This window comes from Erythrolamprus reginae, chromosome 8, assembly GCF_031021105.1.
Source record: "Erythrolamprus reginae isolate rEryReg1 chromosome 8, rEryReg1.hap1, whole genome shotgun sequence".
NCBI lineage: Eukaryota > Metazoa > Chordata > Lepidosauria > Squamata > Dipsadidae > Erythrolamprus > Erythrolamprus reginae.
This window is the reverse complement of record NC_091957.1, coordinates 7,175,148-7,199,354: the sequence shown is the minus strand read 5'-3', so window position 1 is coordinate 7,199,354 and position 24,207 is coordinate 7,175,148. Positions and strand designations below refer to the sequence as shown.

The window sequence follows — 24,207 nt, the reverse complement described above, 5'->3', positions numbered from 1 at the left end:
GGGGAGAGAGGGATAGAAGAAGAGAGAGAACAGAAAGAGAGGGGGAGAGGGCAAGAGAGGGAGGGACAAAGAGAGAGAGAAAGGGGGAGACAGAGGGAGGGAGAGAGTGGGACAGAAAGAGAGAAGGGGGTCAGAGACAGCGACGGAGAAATAAAGAGAGAAAGAGAAAGAGAGATTTGACAGCATCAGCAGGAGCATGACTCAGCTAGAGAACTGGAACATATTTGCAAACAAACAAATAATGGCAAGAACCGATGTGCTTTTCGCAGTCATTCTGCAAAGAACACTCTCCACTGATGTCTTTCCCATAGTTATTGTCTCCTCTCATTCCTGGTTCTTCTCAAACCCCCACCCCACTTATGCCAAGCCTAAAATTATCCCTGGCTTCTGATGTTGGTTTCTACGTGATGTCATCCTGGCCTCTAAACTAAGCAGTTCTGACTTCCCTGTCACTGTGGGTCTCCGGTACGAATCCGTCTCCCCGCCCTCTCAAAAGGGTTTTGGACAACAGCTGTCAAATCCTCCAAATGTTCTCCGTCCTCATCATCTCCCCTTTCTTCGTCCTTTGATCAAGCTGCAGCATCTTCAGGGAGAAGAAAGCATCTTCATAATTCTTAATTCTAAATGGTATAAATGGTTAGATAAAAGGAAGGAAACTTAATAAAATAAGACGCACCTTTTCAACAACGATTTCATGTACTGGCAACACACCATGAAACGAAAACAAACTTTCCACATAACTTACAAAAGACGTTGATCCACACAACCTTTAGACACGCAACAAACATTACTGCTCACAGTCACTCATGCCCTCATCACCTCGAGGTTCGACTACTGTAATGCTCTCTACATGGGGCTACCTTTGAAAAGTGTTCGGAAACTTCAGATCATGCAGAATGCAGCTGCAAGAGCAATCATGGGCCTTCCTAAATATGCCCATGTTACACCAACACTCCGCAGTCTGCATTGGTTGCCGATCAATTTCTGGTCACAATTCAAAGTGTTGGTTATGACCTTTAAAGCCCTTCATGGCACTGGACCAGAATATCTCCGAGACCGCCTTCTGCTGCACGAATCCCAGCGACCAATTAGGTCCCACAGAGTTGGCCTTCTCCAGGTCCCGTCAACTAAACAATGTCGGTTGGCGGGCCCCAGGGGAAGAGCCTTCTCTGTGGCGGCCCCGACTCTCTGGAACCAACTCCCCCCAGAGATTAGAACTGCCCCTACTCTCCTTGCCTTTCATAAGCTCCTTAAAACCCACCTTTGTCGTCAGGCATGGGGGAACTGAGACATCTCCCCCAGGCATATACAATTTATGAATGGTATGTTTGTATGTATGTTTGCTTAGTAAATGGTTTTTTAAAAATATTTTAAACTATAATTTAGGTTTGTCATGAATTGTTGTATTCTGTTGTGAGCCGCCCCGAGTCTGCGGAGAGGGGCAGCATACAAATCTAAATAAATAATAAATAAATAAATACATAAATAAATAAATAACGAACAAAACCCTAAAATATTGAGTGCATGGACAAGAACCTGCCCTTTAGATAAACGCCAACAATATCTACAAAAATTTAACTTAACACCATACAATGAACTAATAAAAATCAAGGGAAATTTACACCAACTACATATTTAAGGGTCGTATATTATGGAAGTGCCAGCTAAATAGAGGGAGCTTAAAAACCCATCTTTGCCACCAGGCTTGGGACTTTTAGATCTTCCCCCCGATCAATGAATGTTTTAAGTATGAGTGTTGAATGATTGGTTTGATAGGTTTTACTTTCTTTTAATTGAATTTAATGGTTGTTTTTAATGTAGTATTAATTGGATTTATATTATTGTTCTGTTTTTGTATAGGCTGTGAGCTGCCCCAAGTCCTCGGAGAGGGGCAGCATACAAATCCAAATAGATAGATAGATAGATAGATAGATAGATAGATAGATAGATAGATAGATAGATAGATAGATAGACAGACAGATAGACAGATAGATTAGACAGACAGACAAACTAGATAGATAGATAGACAGATAGATAGATAGATAGATAGATAGATAGATAGATAGATAGATAGATAGATAGATAGATAGATGATAGATAGATAGATAGACAGACAGACAGACAGACAGACTAGATAGATAGATAGATAGATAGATAGATAGATAGATAGATAGATAGATAGATAGATAGATAGATAGATAGATAGATAGCCGGCATGTCTTCTCTTTTTCTCATTTCTTTTTCAATCCCCCTTTTCTTTTTTCTTTCCTCAAACTTCCCCTTTCTACTATATCTTTCCTATCTTCTCGCTTACGCCCTTCTCTCTTTTCTTCTATTTCTGCCATAATAGAACATATATGATTGATATGTCATGTATTATATTTATATTTATCTCTGTTTCATTTTTAACGTATTTATTTAATAAAGGGTTTGGTTTTTTTTTAAAAGGACACAACTTTTCCCCACTAAAAGAGGCTAAAGATTTGGGTGCGTCCTATACTCCAAATGTACTTTCCCCCCCCAAAAAAAATTTTTTTCTCACAGCCCTAGTGAGGTGCTAACGATATTTCCAGCTTGCAGAATTTTTTTTCATTTCTACTTCCTCCAAATAATTTGTTTCCAAAACTGGATCGGCCAACCCTGGCATACCAGCGGCAGCCCAATACCTCCTCCAAGGTTTCTTCCGATCCTATTATTCCAATTTCCTGCCGCACGAATCCCTGCGGCCGGTTAGGTCCCACAGAGTTGGCCTTCTCCGTGTCCTGTCGACTAAACAATGTCAGCTGGTGGGACCCAGGGGAAGAGCCTTCTCTGTGGCGGCCCCGACCCTCTGGAACCAGCTCCCCCAGAGATTAGGACTGCCCCAACCCTCCTTGCCTTTCATAAACTTCTTAAAACCCACCTCTGCCGTCAGGCATGGGGGAACTGAGACATCTCCGCTTGCCTATGCAGTTTTATGTATGGTATGTTGTATGTATGCTGTTTTATATAATGGGGGTTTTAGGTTTTTAATGTAAAATTGTTATTTTAGATTTTAATATTAGATTTGTTATTATATATTGTCTTATCACTGCTGTGAGCCGCCCCGACTCTGCAGAGAGGGGCGGCATACAAATCTAATTAATAATAATAATAATAATAATAATAATAATAATAATAATAATAATAATAATGCTGTGGCACAGATGATCCACTGGAACTTCTGCTGGAACTACCATTTGCCAGTGGCAAAGAACTGGTGGGATCATAAGCCTGAAAAAGTGGTTGAAAATGAGCAAGCAAAACTACTGTGGGACTTCAGACCGAATTCTGAAGCATAACACACCAGACATCCTGATTGTGGAGAAAAAGAAAGTATGGATCATCGACATCGCAATCCCAGGAGACAGCAGAATTGAGGAGAAGCAGCTAAAGAAATTAGTGAAATACGAAGATCTAAAAATCGAGCTGCAACGACTCTGGCATAAGCCCATGAAAGTGGTCCCAGTGGTATTTGGCACGCTGGGCGCAGTACTAAAGGATCTCGGCGGACATTTGAAAACCATTGGAATTGACAAAATCTCCATCTGTCAATTGCAAAAGGCCACTTTACTGGGATCGGCAAACATAATTCTCCGCTACATCACGCAGTCCTAGGTGCTTGGGAAGCGCCCGACTGGTGATGAAATACGAAATCCAGCATAGTGATCTCGTTTGCTGTGTTGTACTGACATAATAATAATAATGATGATGATGAGTGATAATAATGAGTGAGAAAAGAGTGACTTAGTATAGAATAACATTCTAACAGACTGTTATCAAAAGAAAGATTGAAGCCTCCCTAAGCCGTATTGCCCCAGGATAAATAAGTGCACTGGTGTGCCTTTCGTCCCCTGTCCAATTATCTTTCCTTTCTTTCACCTATCCTATATATTCTCTTCCTTTCATATATCCTCTCCTCTAAGTTCACTTCCACCCTCTTTTATATTATCGCATGTCTATTTTTCTTCCTATGTATTTGTGTATTGGACAAATGAATAAATAAATAAATAAAAATAAAGGATATTTTACAAGTGTTAAAGGGATCTCAATATGCTCAGTGTATCCATACACAGAAGAATCTTATCCGTCTCAATGCATTCAGCGGCTGATTGCCTCGGCTGAGCAGTGGAAGGTCAGAGTAACCGGTAACCTCCAATTATTCTGTCCTTCCAACCTGGAGAAAACTGTACTATCTGTTTTCTCGGGTTCACTTCATCCAGAGCGCTAAATCGTTGAGAGGGAGTGTTAATGGAAACGCTCGCTGTGCCAAAAGGGCACCGCAGCCCACAAGCTCGGATGGAAGCAAGACCTCTTTGGACTCTGTTCAGCTGGTCCCCTTCCAGAACTTGTTCCTTTTCTCTGTCGTATCTGGCAGGCCAGTGCAAGATAGAAACATAGAAGATCGACAGCAGAAAAAGACCTCATGGTCCATCTAGTCTGCCCTTATACTATTTCCTGTATTTTTATCTTAGGATGGATATATGTTTATCCCAGGCATGTTTAAATTCAGTTACTGTGGATTTACAAACCACGTCTGCTGGAAGTTTGTTCTGAGCATGTATTATTCTTTCAGTCAAATAATATTTTCTCACGTTGCTTCCTATCTTTCCCTCAACTAACCTCAGATTGTGCCCGCTGGTTCTTGTGTCCACTTTCCTATTAAAAACACCTCCCTCCTGAACCTTATTTAACCCTTTAACCTATTTAAATGTTTTGATCATGTTCCCCCTTTCCTTCTGTCCTCCAGACTATACAGATTGAGTTCATGAAGTCTTTCCTGATAAGTTTATGCTTAAGACCTTCCACTATTTTTGTAGCCCGTCTTTGAACCGGTTCAATTTTATCACTATCTTACTGTAGGTGAGGTCTCCAGAACTGAACACAGTATTATTCCAAATGTGGTCTCACCAGTGCTCTATACAGCGGGATCACAATCTCCCTCTTCCTGCTTGTTATACCTCTAGCTAGTTGTGGATTTTCCAACACTTGAAGTTTTTAAAATGATGTTAACCATTTCTCTGAAGTAGTGTAGGGTTTTCTGCCTAAGCAGGGGGTTGGACTAGAACAGTGTTTTTCAACCAGTGTGCCGTGGCATACTAGTGTGCCGTGAGACATGGTCAGGTGTGCCGCGAAGCTCAGAGAAAGAAAACAAGAGAGAAAGAAAGAAAGAGAGAATAAGAGAAAGCAAGCAAGAGAGAAAGAAAACAAGAGAGAAAGCAAGCAAGAGAGAGAAAGAAAGAAAGAGAGAGAAAGAAAGAAAGAAAGAAAGAGAGAGAGAGAACAAGAGAGAAAGAAAGCAAGAGAGAGAGCAAGAGAGAGAAATAAAGAAAGAAAGAAAGAAAGAAAGAAAGAGAGGGAGGGAGGGAGAGAAAGAGAGAGAGGGAAGGTGGGAGAGAGAAAGACATAGAGGGAGGTAGGGAGGGAGAGAGAAAGAGAGCAAAAAAGAGGAAAGAAGGAAGAGAGAAAGAAAGAGGGATGGAGAGAGAGAAAAAAAGGAAGGGAGAGAAAGAGGGAGAGAGAAATAGAGCAAAAGGGAGGAAGAGAGAGAATTTTTTTGTCCAATATTTTTTAGTGCGCCCCCCCCCCCCCCCAATGTACCCCATGGTTTTGTAAATGTAAAAAATGTGCCGCGGCTCAAAAAAGGTTGAAAATCACTGGACTAGAAGACCTCCAAGGTCCTTTCCAACTCTGTTATTCTAAATTCTAAATTTGTGGTGTGTATATAACACAAAATTTTGCACTCTGACACATCTGGCAGAACATTGGACTTGCTCTCCAACCAGCCATGATTTGTTTAACACGGCTTATTGAATGAACCAACTGTTTCTGGGTGCAATAAATATAAATTGTGGTTGACAAGCCATCAAAACTGAGTTCAAACAACGTGAGGAACCAAAGCCCGCCAACCCATATTATTATGATTCTTATATTGAGTAAGCCATCCTTTCTCTCCTTCAAGTTGGACTCACCTCTTGGTGACCTGGTGGCTATGTTGCTTAAAGCATTCTGCTTTTTGCCAAATCAATTTTTCAGCTTTCCAACTGGACCTTGATCCATTTTCTTTGGTGATCTCAACGTCAAAAAACAGAGCTGCTTGCTGCCACCAGCTATGCCCAAATGTTTCCAAAATCCAGCTCCTTTCCTGATTATTATTTTTTAAATGTGAAAGAGACCTTGGAGTCTTGGTGGATAATCAACTAAACACTGCTAAAAAAAAAATAAGGGGAACACTTAAACAATGTGGCGGGGGTAGCCAACACCCTTGAGGACAGGCTCAGAGTACAAGAAGACCTAGACAGACTATCACAGTGGGCCCATACCAACAAAATGAGGTTCAACACCGACAAATGCAGAGTCCTCCACCTCGGCAAAAAGAACCCTAGACATACATACAGCCTGGGAGATACCCCACTCAGCAGTAGTGACTGCGAAAGAGATCTTGGAGTCTTGGTGGACAATCAACTAAACATGAGTCAGCAATGTGCAGCAGCAGCCAAAAAAGCCAACTCAATCCTAAGCTGCATCAACAGAGGAATACGCTCCAAGACCAGGGAAGTCTTAATACCACTCTACTACGCCCTGGTCAGACCACATCTGGAGTACTGCATCCAGTTCTGGTCACCACACTTCAAAAGAGAAATTGAAACACTGGAGAAGGTGCAGAAAAGAGCAACCAAAATGATTAGGGGATTTGAAACCAAGACTTACGAAGAGAGATTGCGGGAACTGGGCATGGATAGTCTTGAGAAAAGGAGGGCCAGAGGGGACATGATAGCTTTATACAGGTATATGAGGGGATGCCACAGAGAGGAGGGGGTCACTCTATTCTCCAGAGCACCAGAGGGCCGAACGAGGAACAACGGCTGGAAGCTGACCAAGGAGAGATTCAACCTAGAAGTAAGGAAGAACTTCCTGACGGTCAGAGCGATCAACCATTGGAACAACCTGCCTACGGAGGTTGTGAACTCCCCAACTCTGGACACTTTCAAGAGGAGATTGGACTGCCATTTGGCTGGGGTGCTCTAGGATTCCTGCTCAGGCAGGGGGTTGAACTTGATGACCTGCATGGTCCCTTTCAACTCTAACAATAAATAAATAAATAAAATCAGTCAAGGTCTGCCCTTACCTCATTGAAAAGAGCTCGTGTTTAAAATAGGATTTAGGGACGTACAGACCATTTTTGATGATTTGGAAGAAAGCCAAAACTTGGTTTGCAGGCAGCTATTAACGATCGTTATCTATGCCGCCTAGGCTTCCCAACTTTAATCCCCATAATTACCACCCTATAAAATGTATCTCTTTTCTTAAAAATTGCTGTTTTGTCCCCGTTAATAATGCAAATGCTTGGTGGGGGTTTTCAAAACAATGAAACCGATCCCGGCGTTCTGGATCTTATTAAACTTATCAAAGTCGCGAGCTTCTTTAGAATATTCACTGGTTCTTAATCTCCCTAATTAATATGGAATTAATACTCTTTTTCTATTTCCTGATTTGCAATGAAGGATGTCTACTGCGTGCAAATCTTTAATTTCTTTTCCCCCTTTTTTTCCTCTCTCTTTCTCTCTCATTCCCTGGCTCAATTAATTGTTCCCCAGACTAAAGGATGGGAGGAGAATTCATTCCCTTTAACTTATCTGATTCTTTGCAATATCTTATCTTAGAGCTTGAAGCAGTGTTTACACAAGAAGGCCTCTACTATAATATTTCAAGAGAGAAAGAGAGTAGGGTGTGGTTGCTTCCACCGATGTCTGCTGAAGCTGTACTTAGCCTGAATTTTAATCAAAATGATATCTGGCTTTTTTTTTCCCTCTCTCTCTCCTGGGGCAATATGAACTTGGCTGCAGAAGCAAAGCAATTAAAACATTCACCATACCCACCTGGTCGGCTCTCTCTCTCACACACACACACACCTGTACAGTGGAAGCCAGGGGCTGTTTTCAAGCAGTTCATGTTTGCATTGTGAGGAGGCTGTTTCACTGATGGGTTGCTACCAATTTGGACCAGTTCTTTAGAATCGGTCCTCTGGTTGCAACGGCTTACAAAAAAAAACCCCTCTGTGCATGCTCAAAGGCATCTGTGCATGGTTGTGCATAAGTGCACCATTGTGCCTACAGTCCCTGTCCTATAGCTCTATTGTCATCTATCATTACTTTTTTTTAATCATTACCTACTTAATATCCTCAATCTGAGTATTGCATTGGCAGTTCTGTGTTAGCAAAAACTTCAGAAGAGAAGGATTTAGGGGTAGTGATTTCTGACAGTCTCAAAATGGGTGAGCAGTGTGGTCGGGCGGTAGGAAAGGCAAGTAGGATGCTTGGCTGCATAGCTAGAGGTATAACAAGCAGGAAGAGGGAGATTGTGATCCCCTTATATAGAGCGCTGGTGAGACCACATTTGGAATACTGTGTTCAGTTCTGGAGACCTCACCTACAAAAAGATATTGACAAAATTGAACGGGTCCAAAGACCAGCTACAAGAATGGTGGAAGGTCTTAAGCATAAAACGTATCAGGAAAGACTTCACGAACTCAATCTTTTTAGTCTGGAGGACAGAAGGAAAAGGGGGACATGATCGAAACATTTAAATATGTTAAAGGGTTAAATAAGGTTCAGGAGGGAAGTGTTTTTAATAGGAAAGTGAACACAAGAACAAGGGGACACAATCTGAGGTTAGTTGGGGGGAAGATTAGAAGTAATGTGAGAAAATATTATTTTACTGAAAGAGTAGTAGACCCTTGGAACAAACTTCCAGCAGATGTGGTGGGTAAATCCACAGTAACTGAATTTAAACATGCCTGGGATCAACATATATCCATTGTAAGATAAAATACAGAAATAGTATAAGGGCAGACTAGATGGACCATGAGGTCTTTTTCTGCCGTCAGTCTTCTATGTTTCTATGTTTCTATTTACTTGTACAAATTACCTGTTATCCTGTTATTTCGGGTATAAAATTTTTCTTCATTGGATAAGGAGTCAACACAGAGATGAAAGGATTAAATTAGATATTGAGTTAAGATGTTAAGATGTTTATGTTTTATTATAAATAGAAAAAGGGAATATAAGGGACTGGATTTTATAATATTGTTACTTGTAGATGAAATATATCTCATGTGTCGTTAATTTTAATTAACTTAGCAAAGAAGAGGATAAAAAGTACATATTGAAAGTATTATTAGCGCTTTTTTCTCTCTCCGAATGTCTACATATCTAAGAACATACCTAAGAAATATTATTAATTATTATTTTAAGCATTGATTCTGTTTTTTATTGCTTATGTTGTTTTATTGTATTGTGAAAGAAAAATAAATTATCATCCTGTTATTGGTTGACAAAATAAATTATTTTTTTTAAAAAAAGTTTAAAAAAAGAAATAAAAATTTCCGTGAAGTGGCGTAAGCGCGCACATGAGCAAAGCGAAACGCACTTCCATCACAATGTGAACCAGTAGGGAAGGTAAATAGAACCCACCTCCTGGGCTATATTAATTTCCCACCCAAAAGTGAAGTGGCTAATCCTCATGTTGTGGTGGCCCCCAACCATAAGTCTGCGGAGAGGGGCGACATACAAGTCCAATAAATAAATAAATAAGTCCAGCGCCAATTCTCCCAACAGAGCTTTAAGGTGAGGCTCGACTACTGTAACGCTCTCTGCGTGGGGCTACCTTTGAAAAGTGTTCGGAAACTTCAGATCGTGCAGAATGCAGCTGCGAGAGCAATCATAGGCTTCCCCAAATATGCCCATGTTACACCAACACTCCGCAGTCTGCATTGGTTGCCGATCAGTTTCCGGTCACAATTCAAAGTGTTGGTTATGACCTATAAAGCCCTTCATGGCACCGGACCAGAATATCTCCGGGACCGCCTCCTGCTGCACAAATCCCAGCGACCAGTTAGGTCCCACAGAGTGGGTCTTCTCCGGGTCCTGTCGACTAAACAATGTCGTTTGGCGGGACCCAGGAGAAGAGCCTTCTCTGTGGCGGCCCCGACCCTCTGGAACCAACTCCCCCCCGAGATTAGAATTGCCCCCACCCTCCTTGCCTTTCGTAAGCTGCTTAAAACCCATCTCTGCCACCAGGCATGGGGGAACTGAGATACACTTTCCCCCTAGGCCTTTAAAATTTTATGCATGGTATGTCTGTATGTATGATTGGTTTTTATATAATGGATTTTAACTGTTTTTAGTATTGGATTATACTGTTTTGTTACTGTTGTTAGCCGCCCCGAGTCTTCGGAGAGGGGCGGCATACAAATCCAATAAATGAATGAATGAATGAATGAATGAATGAATGAATGAATGAATGAATGAATGAATGAATGAATAAAATAAGATTAGCAGGAAGGTCAGAGGGACAACCCCACTGTAAATGCCCAATTGGTCGGATTGTAAAAATATGTTCCAAGGCGCCAGAATAGGAGTTTTAGTTCCTAACACAAGGGGAAATTTGTCTTTTCCCATGTGGTCTTAGACGACCATTAATTTTGGGGTCAACTGTGGTCATAAGTTAAGGACTGTTGGTATAATGCCACAGACAAGGCAAGCTCTGAAAAACAGTGAATGTGTCACATCTATGTGGTAAGAGTCTCCTTGCCCTCACAAATCAATGGTTAATTTTCATTATTTTTTTCTCTTGCTTCTTGGTGCAGGTTAATCTTGTGTTGGATGAAGGCCGATCTTTAGGTCTCATGATTCGAGGGGGTTCCGAATATGCCCTCGGGATTTACATCACAGGGGTGGACAAGGATTCGGAAGCAGAAAACACTGGCTTGAAAGTAAGTTCAGCTACGATTCTGGGGTTTTCTTGAAATGAAGATGCGCATATATAATTTTTGAGATCTATCAGTCGACGTTTCCATCACATTGAACTTTTTTTTTGTTTAAAAAAAAGTAATTTTATGCCATATATACAGTAATGGTCAGCCAAAATTTTCACTGCCACACTGTGGGTATGGCTTATTTTGTGGGTGTGGCTTAATGGTCATGTGACTGGGTAGGAGTGGCTTGCCGACCATGTGACCAGATGGGAGTGGCTTGAACGGTCATCATTCAAGTGAACAGTTAAGTCCTTGACTTATAACCTTACCAGTGTCGCTCGCTGGGGTGACAATTTGCTTTGTGTTTCCCGCGCTCTGCTTCCTGGGTCGCTCCCCCCGCCTCAGGCTGGGTAGCTAGGTGAACGGGTCCTGCCAGAAGCATAAATGCTGCCAGCGCCGCTTCCCCCCATACCTTCTGCTTGCACCTCAGGTAAGAGGTGGCTGTGTGAGGCTGGAGGGGAGCTAGGCAGGAGAGAGGGAAGCTCGTCCGAGGCCAGGAAGGAGGAAAGAGGAAAAAAGCAAGGAGTACGGACCCAGCAGCAGGGAAAAAAAGGAGAGCCGAACCGAGACCAGTAATCCAGGAAGTGACAACTGCTGATCAGCTGGAGCTGTGCACACATCTTCATTTCTGCCAGTGGAACTGCGTTCCACCCCGTCCTGCCTGCTGCCCGCCCCTGCATATATACATAGAATTAAATAGGTTATTTTGGCTGTTCAGTAATAGTAAATAGATAGGGAAATTGTATCTCGTTGAGGCGAGGAGAAGCCAGGCACCCTAACCAAAACTCTTGACATGAGTGACGTCAAGTTGGCCACCTTTAAGTCAGTCACATGACCTTTAAGCCATCCCCCCAGTCACACGATCATCAAGCCACTCCCACCCAGTCACATGGCTGGCTAGCCACACCCACAAAATAAGTCACACCCACAGTGTGGTAGTAAAAGAAATTGCAGCCCTTCATTGCCCCTAATTGTTGTACATACTCCTGGTCAGTTGGAGGATGATGAAGATATTGAGGACTCTGATTCAGATAGTGTTTATGAATTAGTGGGAGGCCCGGGGTTACAGGTAGTAGAACAGGTGGGAGGCCAGCCACAGGATGGGGCTATGTGTTCAGGATCTAGCGAGGGAGAATCAGACGCTCACTGGGTTAACCCTAAATTCAGAAGGGCCCAAAAACATAGAGAACAGAGGTCTGAAAGAATATATTAAGGAGAGGAATGGGTTAAATACTGTAGTGATGTATTTGGCATGTCAGGGGGTCAGTGGGGAAGAATAGTGGAGTTCCAACGTTGCCGGTGAGAAAAATGGAGGTTTTTCTTGCCGCTCTCAAGTAAGCAAAAGTATTCTGTGTTGATTACAGTCAGGGCTGTTGTTTTTAGAGATCAGGCTGTTAGGAAAATAAATCTTGTTAAGTGGAGAAGGAGAAGGAATGTGAGAAATGCAGTAAAGGGAGATAACGGACCAACAGATAAGTGCGTGTATGAAATGGGTTTGAATTCCAGAAGAGCAGAGAAATAAATGGAGTTTCTTTATTCGTGATATAATGCATTTAATAAGAGTTATTTGTAATTGCTAAATTTCTACCAGAAACCAGAACACTAATCCAGTGTTTTTCAACCAGTGTGCCACGGCACACTAGTGTGCCGTGAGACATGGTCAGGTGTGCCGCGAAGCTCAGAGAGAGAAAGAAAGCAAAAGAGAGAGAGAGAAAGAGAAAGAAAGCAAGAGAGAGAGAGAGAGAAAGCAAGAGAGAGAAAGAGCAAGAGAGAGAAAGAGAACAAGAGAGAGAGAAAGAAAGAAAGAGAGAGAGAGAAAGAAAGAGAACAAGAGAAAGAAAGCAAGAGAGAGAGAAAGAGAACAAGAGAAAGAAAGCAAGAGAGAGAGAAAGAGAGAGAAAGCAAGCAAGAGAGAGAGAAAGAGAAAGAAAGCAAGAGAGAGAGAAAGAAAGCAAGAGAGAGAAAGAGCGAGAGAAAGATAACAAGAGAGAGAGAAAGAAAGCAAGAGAGAGAGAAAGAGAACAAGAGAAAGAAAGCAAGAGAGAGAGAAAGCAAGCAAGCAAGAGAGAGAGAGAAAGAGAGTGAGGGAAGGAGAGAGAGAGAGAAAGACATAGAGGGATGTAGGGAGGGAGAGAGAAAGAGCAAGCAAGAGAGGAAGGAAGGAAGAGAAAGAAAGAGGGATGGAGAGAGAGAAAGAAAGAGGAAGGAAGGGAGAGAAAGAGGGAGAGAGAAATAGAGCAAAAAGGAGGAAGAGAGAGAATTTTTTTGTCCAAACTTTTTTTAGCCCTCCCCGCCCCGCTCAATGTGCCCCAGGGTTTCGTAAATGTAAAAAATGTGCCGCGGCTCAAAAAAGGTTGAAAATCACTGCACTAATCATCCTGGTTGCTCTCCTCTGTACTTTCTCCAGAGTTTCAATGACTTTTTTTTGTAGTGTGGTGACCTCCTGCAACTCAGAAGTATTCACAACCCATTTTCAAATTTTGTCACTCAAATGGACCAGAAGGTGACAATATGCAGAAATGGCAGTTCTCCATTTTCCCCCAAAGTGATTTTCCATTCATTAGTCTCCCACTGACATTCTACCCCCTGCCTCCCCTCGTCAGCTGCCCACAAGGAATTTGTTTTTCCTTTCTGTCCTGGATCACAAAAAAATGGCTTTTTTTTTTTGTAAAATGCTAAATGGTTTCAAGCAAGGCGGCAGGAAACAGTAGGCTCAGGAAAGAGATGTGAAACGATAACTTTGGGGATGTAATAAAAGAACATTATTTCCTACAAATAAATGGCTTCAGGTCTACAGTGGATGGTTATCATTCCATCTGTTCCTTTGCCTCCTTACAAGTAGAAGATAATAATCCTCTAACAGTAATGCCTGGAATTCTGTGTCATGCTTCTACTTGCACGCATGCTGTCAGGCATAAATAACTAAACCTTATACAGAGCACTGGTGAGACCACATTTGGAATACTGTGTTCAGTTCTGGAGACCTCACCTACAAAGAGATATTGACAAAATTGAACGGGTCCAAAGACGGGCTACAAGAATGGTGAAAGGTCTTAAGCATAAAACGTATCAGGAAAGACTTCATGAACTCAATCTGTATAGTCTGGAGGACAGAAGGAAAAGGGGGGACATGATCGAAACATTTAAATATGTTAAAGAGTTAAATAAGGTCCAGGAGGGAAGTGTTTTTAATAGGAAAGTGAACACAAGAACAAGGGGACACAATCTGAAGTTAGTTGGGGGAAAGATCAAAGGCAACATGAGAAAATATTATTTCATTGAAAGAGTAGTAGATCCTTGGAACAAACTTCCAGCAGACGTGGTTGGTAAATCCACAGTAACTGAATTTAAACATGCCTGGGATAAACATATATCCATTGTAAGATAAAATACAGGAAATAGTACAAGGGCAGACTAGATGGACCTTGAGGTCTTTTTCTGCCGTCAGTCTTCTATGTTTCTATGTTTCTACCTGCCTGCCCACAGTCCAAACTAGCTACTTAATTCTTCTCTGCGAATAATACAGGAATCATTCCAGTCTGGAGAGATTTGCTAGAAAATACTAGATAAGACCTATCAGGTTCCGATAGAGAACTAACTAAACTAAACACCTGAACAGGAAACCAAGACCAGGTAGTCCGATTCAGTGGCCTTCCGTCCCCTGTCCTATTGCTCTCCTATATCTCCTATACCTTTCTTCTATTCCTATATCTCTTCTTCTATTCTTTCATTGATATGTTCTATTACTATATCTTCTTTTCTATTATTTCTTAGATATATTTTACTATGAGTATCTCCTCTATAACCTTCATCATGTATTTTACTATGTGTGCATAGTACAACCATTAACTAATCAGCATACCTCAGCTACATCAATGACCCCAATTGTTACCCCCACTGACTCACCAGGAAGTTTCTACACAGCAGGCAATTGCTGAGCCATCAAACCACACCCAGCCACCAGTATTTATAGAAGGAATGCAGCTCAGGTCTCGCAGTGTTCGCCTGAGAAGAAGGACAGAAACACCAGCCTGAAGATGACGAGTGAGACCTCGTCGAAACGTCGCCAGAAATTTCCAAATCCTACACGGGAAGAAACCCGTTTTCGTAGATTTTCACGGGTATATGTATGTAGATTGTTCTGAGTTCGGGTTTTGCCCCGTGTAATGTTTTGAGTGTCTATGCGACGTTTCGGTGAAATCACATTCACCATCATCAGGCTGAAGTTTTGAGCTTCGTGCTGTTGTAAATATGGAATGTTTGCAACTGTCATTTGTTCCTTATATATAGTTTACAACAGCACGAAGCTCAAAACTTCAGCCTGATGATGGTGAATGTGATTTCACCAAAACGTCGCATAGACGCTCAAAATATTACACGGGGCAAAACCCGAACTCAGAACAATCTACACACACACACACACACACACACACACACACATATATATACCCACTAAAACCCTCATTGTGTATTGGACAAAATAAATAAATAAATAAAATAAAGTGCCAACAGGCATTTGGACATAGAAACATAGAAGATTGATGGCAGAAAAAGACCTCATGGTCCATCTAGTCTGCCCTTATACTAACCTCAGATTGTGCCCCCTTGTTCTTGTGTTCACTTTCCGATTAAAAACACTTCCCTCCTGAACCTTATTTAACCCTTTAACGTATTTAAATGTTTCGGGACAGGGAAAACAGCCTCGCCACGCTCCTGAACAATCCATAATTTTCTTCCCATTCATTTCATTCTGTTATTTTCTCTTAATAATTTGACAGTGTTGAGGGAATTATTTGTTTAGTAGAGTGATTCGGGGGAAAAAACTGTTCTTGTGTCTAGTTGTCTTGGGTAGGAGTTGAAACAGTTTGTGTCCAGGATGAGAGGGGTGTGTAAATACTTCCACCGCCCTCTTTTTGACTTGTGCAGTGTACAGGTCCTCAATGGAAGGCAGTTTGGCAGCAATTGTTTTTTTTCTGCAGTTCTGATTCTCCTCTGAAGTCTGTGTCGGTCTTGTTGGGTTGCAGAACTGAACCAGACAGTTATTTGTTGAGGGATCGAGCAACCCACAAATTGCACACGGCTGCTTGCTTTGACTTTCAGGCTGCTGCGGTATAGGAGGAGAAAAGGAGCTTCCCTCTTTGCAAAAAAAAACCTGAGCAAATTTCCCAGCCGGCACTTGACAGATTGCTTGTCATCCTACCACAGGAGAATATGCTGGGGCCAATAGGCAAAAGGTTTCTCTTCTCTCTTTCTCAGGATGGAAGTACCGTAAATATCTTCTCTCTCTCTCTTCCCCTCCTCTCGTCACAGGGTAGGAACATATATCTTGCAGCCCGGATTGGCCATGAATAATTCATGGCAACCCAGCTTTTAATGCGCTGGCTGTCACACCTGGGGCGAGCACAGCGCATTCCGGTGCTGGTTTGACCATCGTCTCCAAAGCACAACTCCACATTCCTTCTCTTTCTCATCTCCTGGGTCAACACACACGTTTGTTTTATTTATTTGTTTGTTTGTTTTGTCAAGTACATATTGGTGGTATACAAAGATTTAATAATATCTATATTTATTTATTTGCTTGCTTGCTTGCTTGCTTGCTTGCTTGCTTGCTTGCTTGCTTGCTTGCTTGCTTGCTTGCTTGCTTGCTTGCTTGCTTGCTTGCTTGCTTGCTTGCTTGCTTGCTTGCTTGCTTGCTTGTTTATTTATTGGATTTGTATGCCGCCCCTCTCCGGAGACTCGGAGCGGCTAACAGCAACAATAAAACAGTGTACAATAGTAATGTAATATTAAAAACAATTAAAAACCCATTAATATAAAAACCAAACAGACATACAGACATACCATGCATAAAATTGTAAAGGCCTAGGCGGAAAGAGTATCTCAATTCCCCCATGCCTGGCGGCAGAGGTGTGTTTTAAGTAGCTTATGAAAGGCAAGAAAGGTGGGGGCAATTCTAATCTTTGGGGGGAGTTGGTTCCAGAGGGCTGGGGCCGCCACAGAGAAGGCTCTTCCCCTGGGTCCCGCCAAGCGGCATTGTTTAGTTGATGGGACCCGGAGAAGACCCACCCTGTGGGACCTAACTGGTCGCTGGGATTCGTGCAGCAGAAGGCGGTCCCTGAGATAATCTGGTCCGGTGCCATGAAGGGCTTTATAGGTCATAACCAACACTTTGAATTGTGATCGGAAACTGATCGGCAACCAATGCAGACTGCGGAGTGTGATACTAGTAAAAGAGAAACATTAGGACAGGGGACGGAAGGCACACTGGTGAAATTATGCATGCCCCTTACTGACCTCATAGGAATCGGGAGAGGTCAGCAGTAGACAGTCTAAGGGTAGAGTTTTGGGGGTTAGGGGAGGATACTACAGAGCCTGGTAGTGAGTTCCATGCATCAACTCCTCGGTTACTAAAGTCATATTTCCTGCAGTTGAGTTTAGAGTGGTTTACTTTAAGTTTGTATCTGTTGTGTGCTTGACTGTTCTTGTGGTTGAAGCTGAAGTAGTCATTGACAGGAAGGATGTTGTAGCAGATGACTTTATGGGCTATGCTTAGGTCGTGCTTAAGACGGTGTAGTTCTCAGCTTTCTAAACCTAGGATTGTAAGTCTGGTTGAGTAGAGTATTCTGTTGTGAATGGAGGAGTGGAGGGCTCTTCTAATAAAGAATCTCTGGACATTTTATGTCCGAAATGTGGTGTGGGTTCCAGACAAACACACACACACAGCATGACCAAGAGAGAATGGTGCATTAAGTTACGAAAGTGTGGATTTTAAGACCACGCCGTTCCATTTCAGGTAGTCTCCATTATGCCCTTAGAAGCCACCTGTGCATGAAAGTATAATGTTCTGTAGAGGGTAAAAGAGTCACTGATGGCAATAAAAATTCTTTAATGGGTTTTTCCTCACCCCCTAGCTATGTTCTTGCCAAGTTCGCCTTGTTTTAGAGACGGCAGGCAGCTCGGGGGGGGGGGGGGCAGGGGAGGAGAGAAATTGCCAGTTGATGAGCAGAAGAAGAAGCCCTGAAGGCTATTTCCAACCGCCGGCCTTTGTCAATGGTGACCGCCGGGACTTGATTCCAACCAGCAAAGAGCACGAAGAGAAATTGGGGTCTGAGCTGATCAATGTTCTCCATCACTGTTAATTAGCTGGCCCTGCAGCTATTAGACAAAGAGAGAAAATTACTTTTTTAACCAGGTCAATTGCAAACCGAAAGACCGGGCTTCAATCAAAGGTCAAGCTTGGTTAGTTTTAACCTTATAGCAATCTCGTTCTTTTTTTTCCTTTTTTTAAAGTGTGTGTCGTTTCGTGTGTTGTGCGAATTAAGAGCATTTTGTTGGCTTGTGATTTGAAGTGGGAAGGTTAAACCAATCATTGTATTGTATTGTATTGTATTGTATTGTATTGTATTGTATTGTATTGTAGAAACATAGAAGACTGACGGCAGAAAAAGACCTCATGGTCCATCTAGTCTGCCCTTATACTATTTCCTGTATTTTATCTATATTATCTGTATTGTATTGTATTGTATTGTATTGTATTGTATTGTATTGTATTGTATTGTAGAAACATAGAAGACTGACGGCAGAAAAAGACCTCATGGTCCATCTAGTCTGCCCTTATACTATTTCCTGTATTTTATCTATATTATCTGTATTGTATTGTATTGTATTGTATTGTATTGTATTGTATTGTATTGTATTGTAGAAACATAGAAGACTGACGGCAGAAAAAGACCTCATGGTCCATCTAGTCTGCCCTTATACTATTTCCTGTATTTTATCTATATTATCTGTATTGTATTGTATTGTATTGTATTGTATTGTATTGTATTGTATTGTATTGTAGAAACATAGAAGACTGACGGCAGAAAAAGACCTCATAGTCCATCTAGTCTGCCCTTATACTATTTCCTGTATTTTATCTATATTATCTGTATTGTATTGTATTGTATGGTATTGTATTGTATTGTATTGTATTGTAGAAACATAGAAGACTGACGGCAGAAAAAGACCTCATGGTCCATCTAGTCTGCCCTTATACTATTTCCTGTATTTTATCTATATTATCTGTATTGTATTGTATTGTATTGTATTGTATTGTATTGTATTGTATTGGGGGAGAAGGATTGGGGGGGAAAGGAGAATATTTGTAGCTCGGAGTTGAAATGAGGGTTTCCTGACGGAGCTTGCTCATTTTCTTGAAGACGTTTTGTGACCCAACTAAGTAACATCATCAGTGTTAAAAGGGAGTGGGGTTTGTGGAGTGGAGGAAGAGGAGGAAGACAGCTTTGGGATCCTTGTTACTTCCTCAGCTTGCTTGGTTTCTTGCAGACATTTCATTCCCATGGGAGAACGGTTGCTTTTCAAAAGACAACTTGTCTTTCTTGGTTCTTGTGCTTGGTTTTTTCCTTCTTGAAAATGTTTCACTTCTCATCCAAGAAGCTTCTCATTGCTTCTCATCCAAATAGCTTCGAGGTTTTGAAAAGCACTTTGGGGATTTCCAACGGGAACGTCTTTCTTCCTTTACCTTCCAGGTTGGAGACCAGATTCTGGAGGTGAATGGACGAAGTTTTCTCAGCATTCCCCACGACGAGGCCGTGAACCTCCTCAAGTCCTCCCGTCACCTTATCATGACCGTCAAAGACGTGGGAAGGCTACCTCACGCCCGGGCCACTGTGGATGAGACCAAGTGGATCGCCAGCTCTCAGATTGGAGAGACGATGGTCAATTCCACAGGGTGGGTATATCCCCTGGCAGAGTTCCCCTTGCAGGAGTGGCTTGTTATAAGTCGATTAGACTGGGCATCGCGGACTCTTTCCTAAGAATGCTAAACTCCGTAATAGAGGAAGCCAATTATCCTTAATCTTGGGAACTGGAAGGCTTGTGGATATCAACTCCCAGGATTCCGCAGCCAGCACAGCTAACTAGGGAATTCTGGGTGTTAAAATCCACTCGTCTTTAAGTTCCCAAGATTTAGAAACACTGGAGTAACAACGTCCTGGTAACCAAGGAAGGCCAATCTATGGACGAAGGATTAAGGACTCCAAATTGTCTGTCTAGCCATCTGTCTGTCTGTCCACCTGCCTGTCTAACCGTCCGATTGTCCATCTGTCCATCCATGCATCCACCTATCTGTCCGTCTGTCAGTCTGTTTGTCCATCTACCCATCTGAATATCTGTTCGTCCATCCATCAGTCTGTCTGTCTAGCCCTCTCATTATCCATTCGCCCCTCTATGCATCCATTTGTATGTCCGTCTGTCAGTCTGTCTGTCCATCCATCCATCCATCTATCTGTGCATCTGTCCATGCATCTGTCCATCCATCCATCTATCTGTCCAACCATCCATCTGTCAGTCCATCTGTCCATCCATCTGTCCATCCATCCATCTGTCATCTGTCCTTCCATTCATCCATCTGTCCATCCATCTCTCTGTCTGTCTGTCTGTCCATCCATCCATATGTCTGCCAATCCATCCATCTGTCTGTCTGTGTAGCCGTTCATCTTTCTGTCTGTATTGAATAATGTATTGAAACTGATCAAGGAGAGATTCAATGTGGAAATAAGGAGGACTTTTCTGACAAGGGGAACAATCCACCAATGGAATACAAGTTGCCTTCAGAGGTTGTGTCAGTTTCATCCCTGAAGGCTTTCAAGAAAAGACTGGACTTCTCTTTATCAGGAATGGTGTAGGGTCCCCTGCTCGGGCGGTGGCAAAGGGTTGGACTAAATGACCTATAAGGTCCCTTCCAACTCTGTTAATCTCTGATGCGCATCTGATCTTCAACACTTGTCAACGTTCAACATCCAGCCATTTGTCTGAATAGGGTATAGGGCAGTGATGGCGAACCTATGGCATGGGTGTCACAGGTGGCACGCAGAGCCATATCTGCTGGCATGCAAGCCGTTGCCCTACCTCAGGCCCAATGTGTCCCAGCCAGCTGATTTTTGGCTCAGACAGAGGCTCTGGGAGGCCGTTTTTGGCTTCCAGGGAGCCTCTGGGGGAATAGGGGAGGACATTTTTACCTTCCTTCGGCTCCAGGGAATCCTTTGGAGGCTGTGAAGGGCGAAACACGAACCTATTGAGTCCACCAGAAGTTGGGAAACAGTCAGTTTCCGGCCTTCAGAGGGCCTCCAAGGGGTGGGGGAAGGCATTTTCGCGCTCTCCAGGCATTGAATTATTTCGTGCTCTCCAGGCAATGAATCAATCCAGGCATTGAACACTCACGCATGCATGATAGCACACCTGTATGCTCTTTCAGCACCCAAGGGAAAAAAGGTTCACCATCACTGGTATAGGGTCCCATACTGGAGCAGGGAGTTGAACTAGAAGACTTCCAAGGACCCTCCCGTTATTCTGCAGCCATCACCCAATGGCTAAGATCTCTGTTTTATCTTCATCCCCAACCTTCTTTTTGGGGGATAACAGCTGTCTTTCATTGCAGGGCCTCTGACGATCCCGTGGGGGAGAAGACACCCAAGGTAAATTGGACATTGTGAAACTATTGTCTTATTCTCTTCAAACTGTCTAGAAAGCTACTATTGCCATCATTATTCTCACCTGTTTGCGGGACCATTTACTGCCACATTTATTTTTATTTTTATTTATGTTATTTATTTATTTTGTCAAACAATTATAGGGTGGTAATTTGTACAAATAAAACATTAGATAAGTCATGATAAAAAGTAACAAAAGAAGACAATAGGACAGGGACGGTAGGCACAGTGGTGCGCTTATGCACGCCCCTTACAGACCTCTTAGAAAGGGGGAGAGGTCAATTGTAGATAGTCTAAGGCTAAAGGTTTTGGGGTTAGGAGTAGAAACCACAGAATCAGATTACTCTGTTGCTGAAGTCGTATTTTTTGCAGTCAAGTTTGGAGCGGTTGACATTTAGTTTAAATCGATTTTGTGCTCGTGTGTTGTTGCGGTTGAAGGTGAAGTAGTCGTTAACAGGTAGGACATTTTGGTATATGATTTTATGAACTATAATTAAGTCGGAATGGAGACGAAGGAGTTGTAAGTTGTCTAAACTAAGAATTTCAAGTCTGGCGGACTAAGGTATTTTGTTGTGAGAAGAGGAGTGAAGGACTGAAAGAAGAGGAGTGAAGGACTGAAAGCCTACTTTTGGCTTCCAGAGAGCCTCCTGGGGGATTGGGGAGGTTGTTTTGACCTTCCTTCGATTCCAGGGAAGACTTTGGAGCCTGGGGAGGGCAAAAACAGACTATTGACCAGACTATCTCCAAGACCACCTTCTGCCGCACGAATCCCAGTGACCGGTGAGGTTCCACAGAGTTGGTCTCCTTAGCATCCCATCGACCAAACAATGTCGGCTGGTGGGACGTAAGGGAAGAGAGTTCTCTGTGGGAGCCTCGGCCCTCTGGAATCAGCTCCCCCCCGAGATTCGCACTGCCCCCACCCTCCTCACCTTCTGAAAGAGTTTAAAAACTCATCTTTGCCGCCAGACTTGGGGGCTTTTAGATCTTCCCCCGACCAATGAATGTTTTCGGTATGATTGTTGAATGATTGGTTTGATAGGTTTTCTTTTAATTGAATTTAATGGTTGTTTTAATGTATTATTAATTGGATTCATATTATTGTTCTGTTTTTGCTGTGAATCCTCAGAGAGGGGCTGCAAACAAATCCAATAAAATAAATAAAATAAATAATAATAATAATAATAATAATAATAATAATAATAATAATTTATTTGATTTGTATGCCGCCCCTCTCTGTAGACTCGGGGCGGCTAACAACAATAATAAACACAACATGTACAATCCAATAGTAAAAAACAACTAAAAACCCCTATTATAAAACCAAACATACCATGCATAACTTGTAATGGCCTAGGGGGAAGAGCTATCTCAACTTCCCCATGCCTGGCGGTATAAATGAGTCTTGAGTAGTTTATGAAAGACAGGAAGGGTGGGGGCAGTTCTAATCTCCGGGGGAGTTGGTTCCAGAGGGCCGGGGCCGCCACAGAAAAGGCTCTTCCCCTGGGGCCCGCCCAACGACATTGTTTAGTCGACGGGACCCGGAGAAGGGCAACTCTGTGGGACCTTATCAGTCGCTGGGATTCGTGCGGTAGCAGGCGGTTCCGGAGGTAATCTGGTCCATTGCCATGTAGGGCTTTAAAGGTCATGACCAACACTTTGAATTGTGACCGGAAACTGATCGGCAGCCAATGCATAAATAAAACATGAGCCTACTGGACCCATCTGAAGTTGGGAAACAGGCTGTTTTCAGCCTCCAGAGGGCCTCCAGGGAGCAGGAGAAGCTGATTTTGCCCTCCCGAGGCATTGAAGTATGGATATGGGCACTTCCACCTGCACGATAGCGGACATGTAAACTCTTTTGGCATCCGCGGGAAAATATGTTCGCCATCACTGCCCTATAGCATCATTTTGAAGTTGAAACAGTTTATGGGAAGGATGCGAGAGGGTCTATAGATATTTTCACACCCCTCTTTCTGATTCGTGCTGGATACGGGGTCCTTCATGGACACTGTTACTCATCCGGAATTCTCACAAATTCTCCAAGTTAGAATGGGGAACGGAGAAAACAGCCGTTGAGTCGTGTCTTTCGTTCCTCTAAGCCTCGCAAGGTCTAATTTGGTTGGCATGGCAGCATTTTTATTTATTGGCAAGATTTTTTTTTCCCCTTCCTGTCCCCGATCCTACCTGGCAATGAATTAGTTTTGAGCCTCGGATCTCCTGGAGAAGAGCAGATAGGATTTATCATCTCTGAGCCATGGCCTTTCAGGTCTGCCAATCGGAAGACGTTCCTTAATTGCTTTTTGTTGTGGTGGTGGTTGCTGTGGTTGTTGTGGTTGTTTTTCTCTCTTCATGCCTCAACTAGACCCAGGCTGCTGGTTTATCCGAGAGCCCATCTCTTCTCCAACATTAGCTTAAAGTAGAACAGTGGGAGAAGGACACTGCTGCTTATCAAGAGCCACAGTGGTGCAGTGGTTAGTGTGCTCTACTGTAGGCTACTTTTGCTGACCTTGGCTGCCAACAGTTTGGCAGATCGAATCTCACCAGGCTCAAGGTTGACTCAGCCTTCCATCCTTCCGAGGTGGGTAAAATGAGGAATCTGATTGTTGGGGGCAATATATGCAGACTCTGTAAACCACTTAGAGAGGGCTGTAAAGCACTGTGAAGCGGTATATGTCTAAATACTATTGCTAAATGCTATTGCTATAATCTCACATGCATATTGCACAACAGTTATGATCCCTAAGCTAAGGAGGCTAAGTGGGTCTCTTGCTCTTTTAAGCAGAGTGGTAAACTAACTTGATTTGTATTTCTGCTTCTTTTTCTCCCGGATCGCTAGTGATGGATAGAACCAGGCTGGGGTAGGAAATCCATTCGGCAAGG

The 24,207-nt window shown here is 42.7% G+C and overlaps 1 protein-coding gene across 1 annotated transcript in view; it reads left to right on the top strand.

The window, feature by feature from the left end:
• WHRN (whirlin) overlaps positions 1-24,207 on the top strand; it is a 98,357-nt gene that overhangs the window by 38,149 nt on the left and 36,001 nt on the right. The window contains 3 exon segments of the mRNA XM_070759600.1: positions 10,667-10,792; positions 19,366-19,568; positions 21,276-21,312. Of these exon segments, the coding sequence (XP_070615701.1) occupies positions 10,667-10,792; positions 19,366-19,568; positions 21,276-21,312 (366 nt within the window).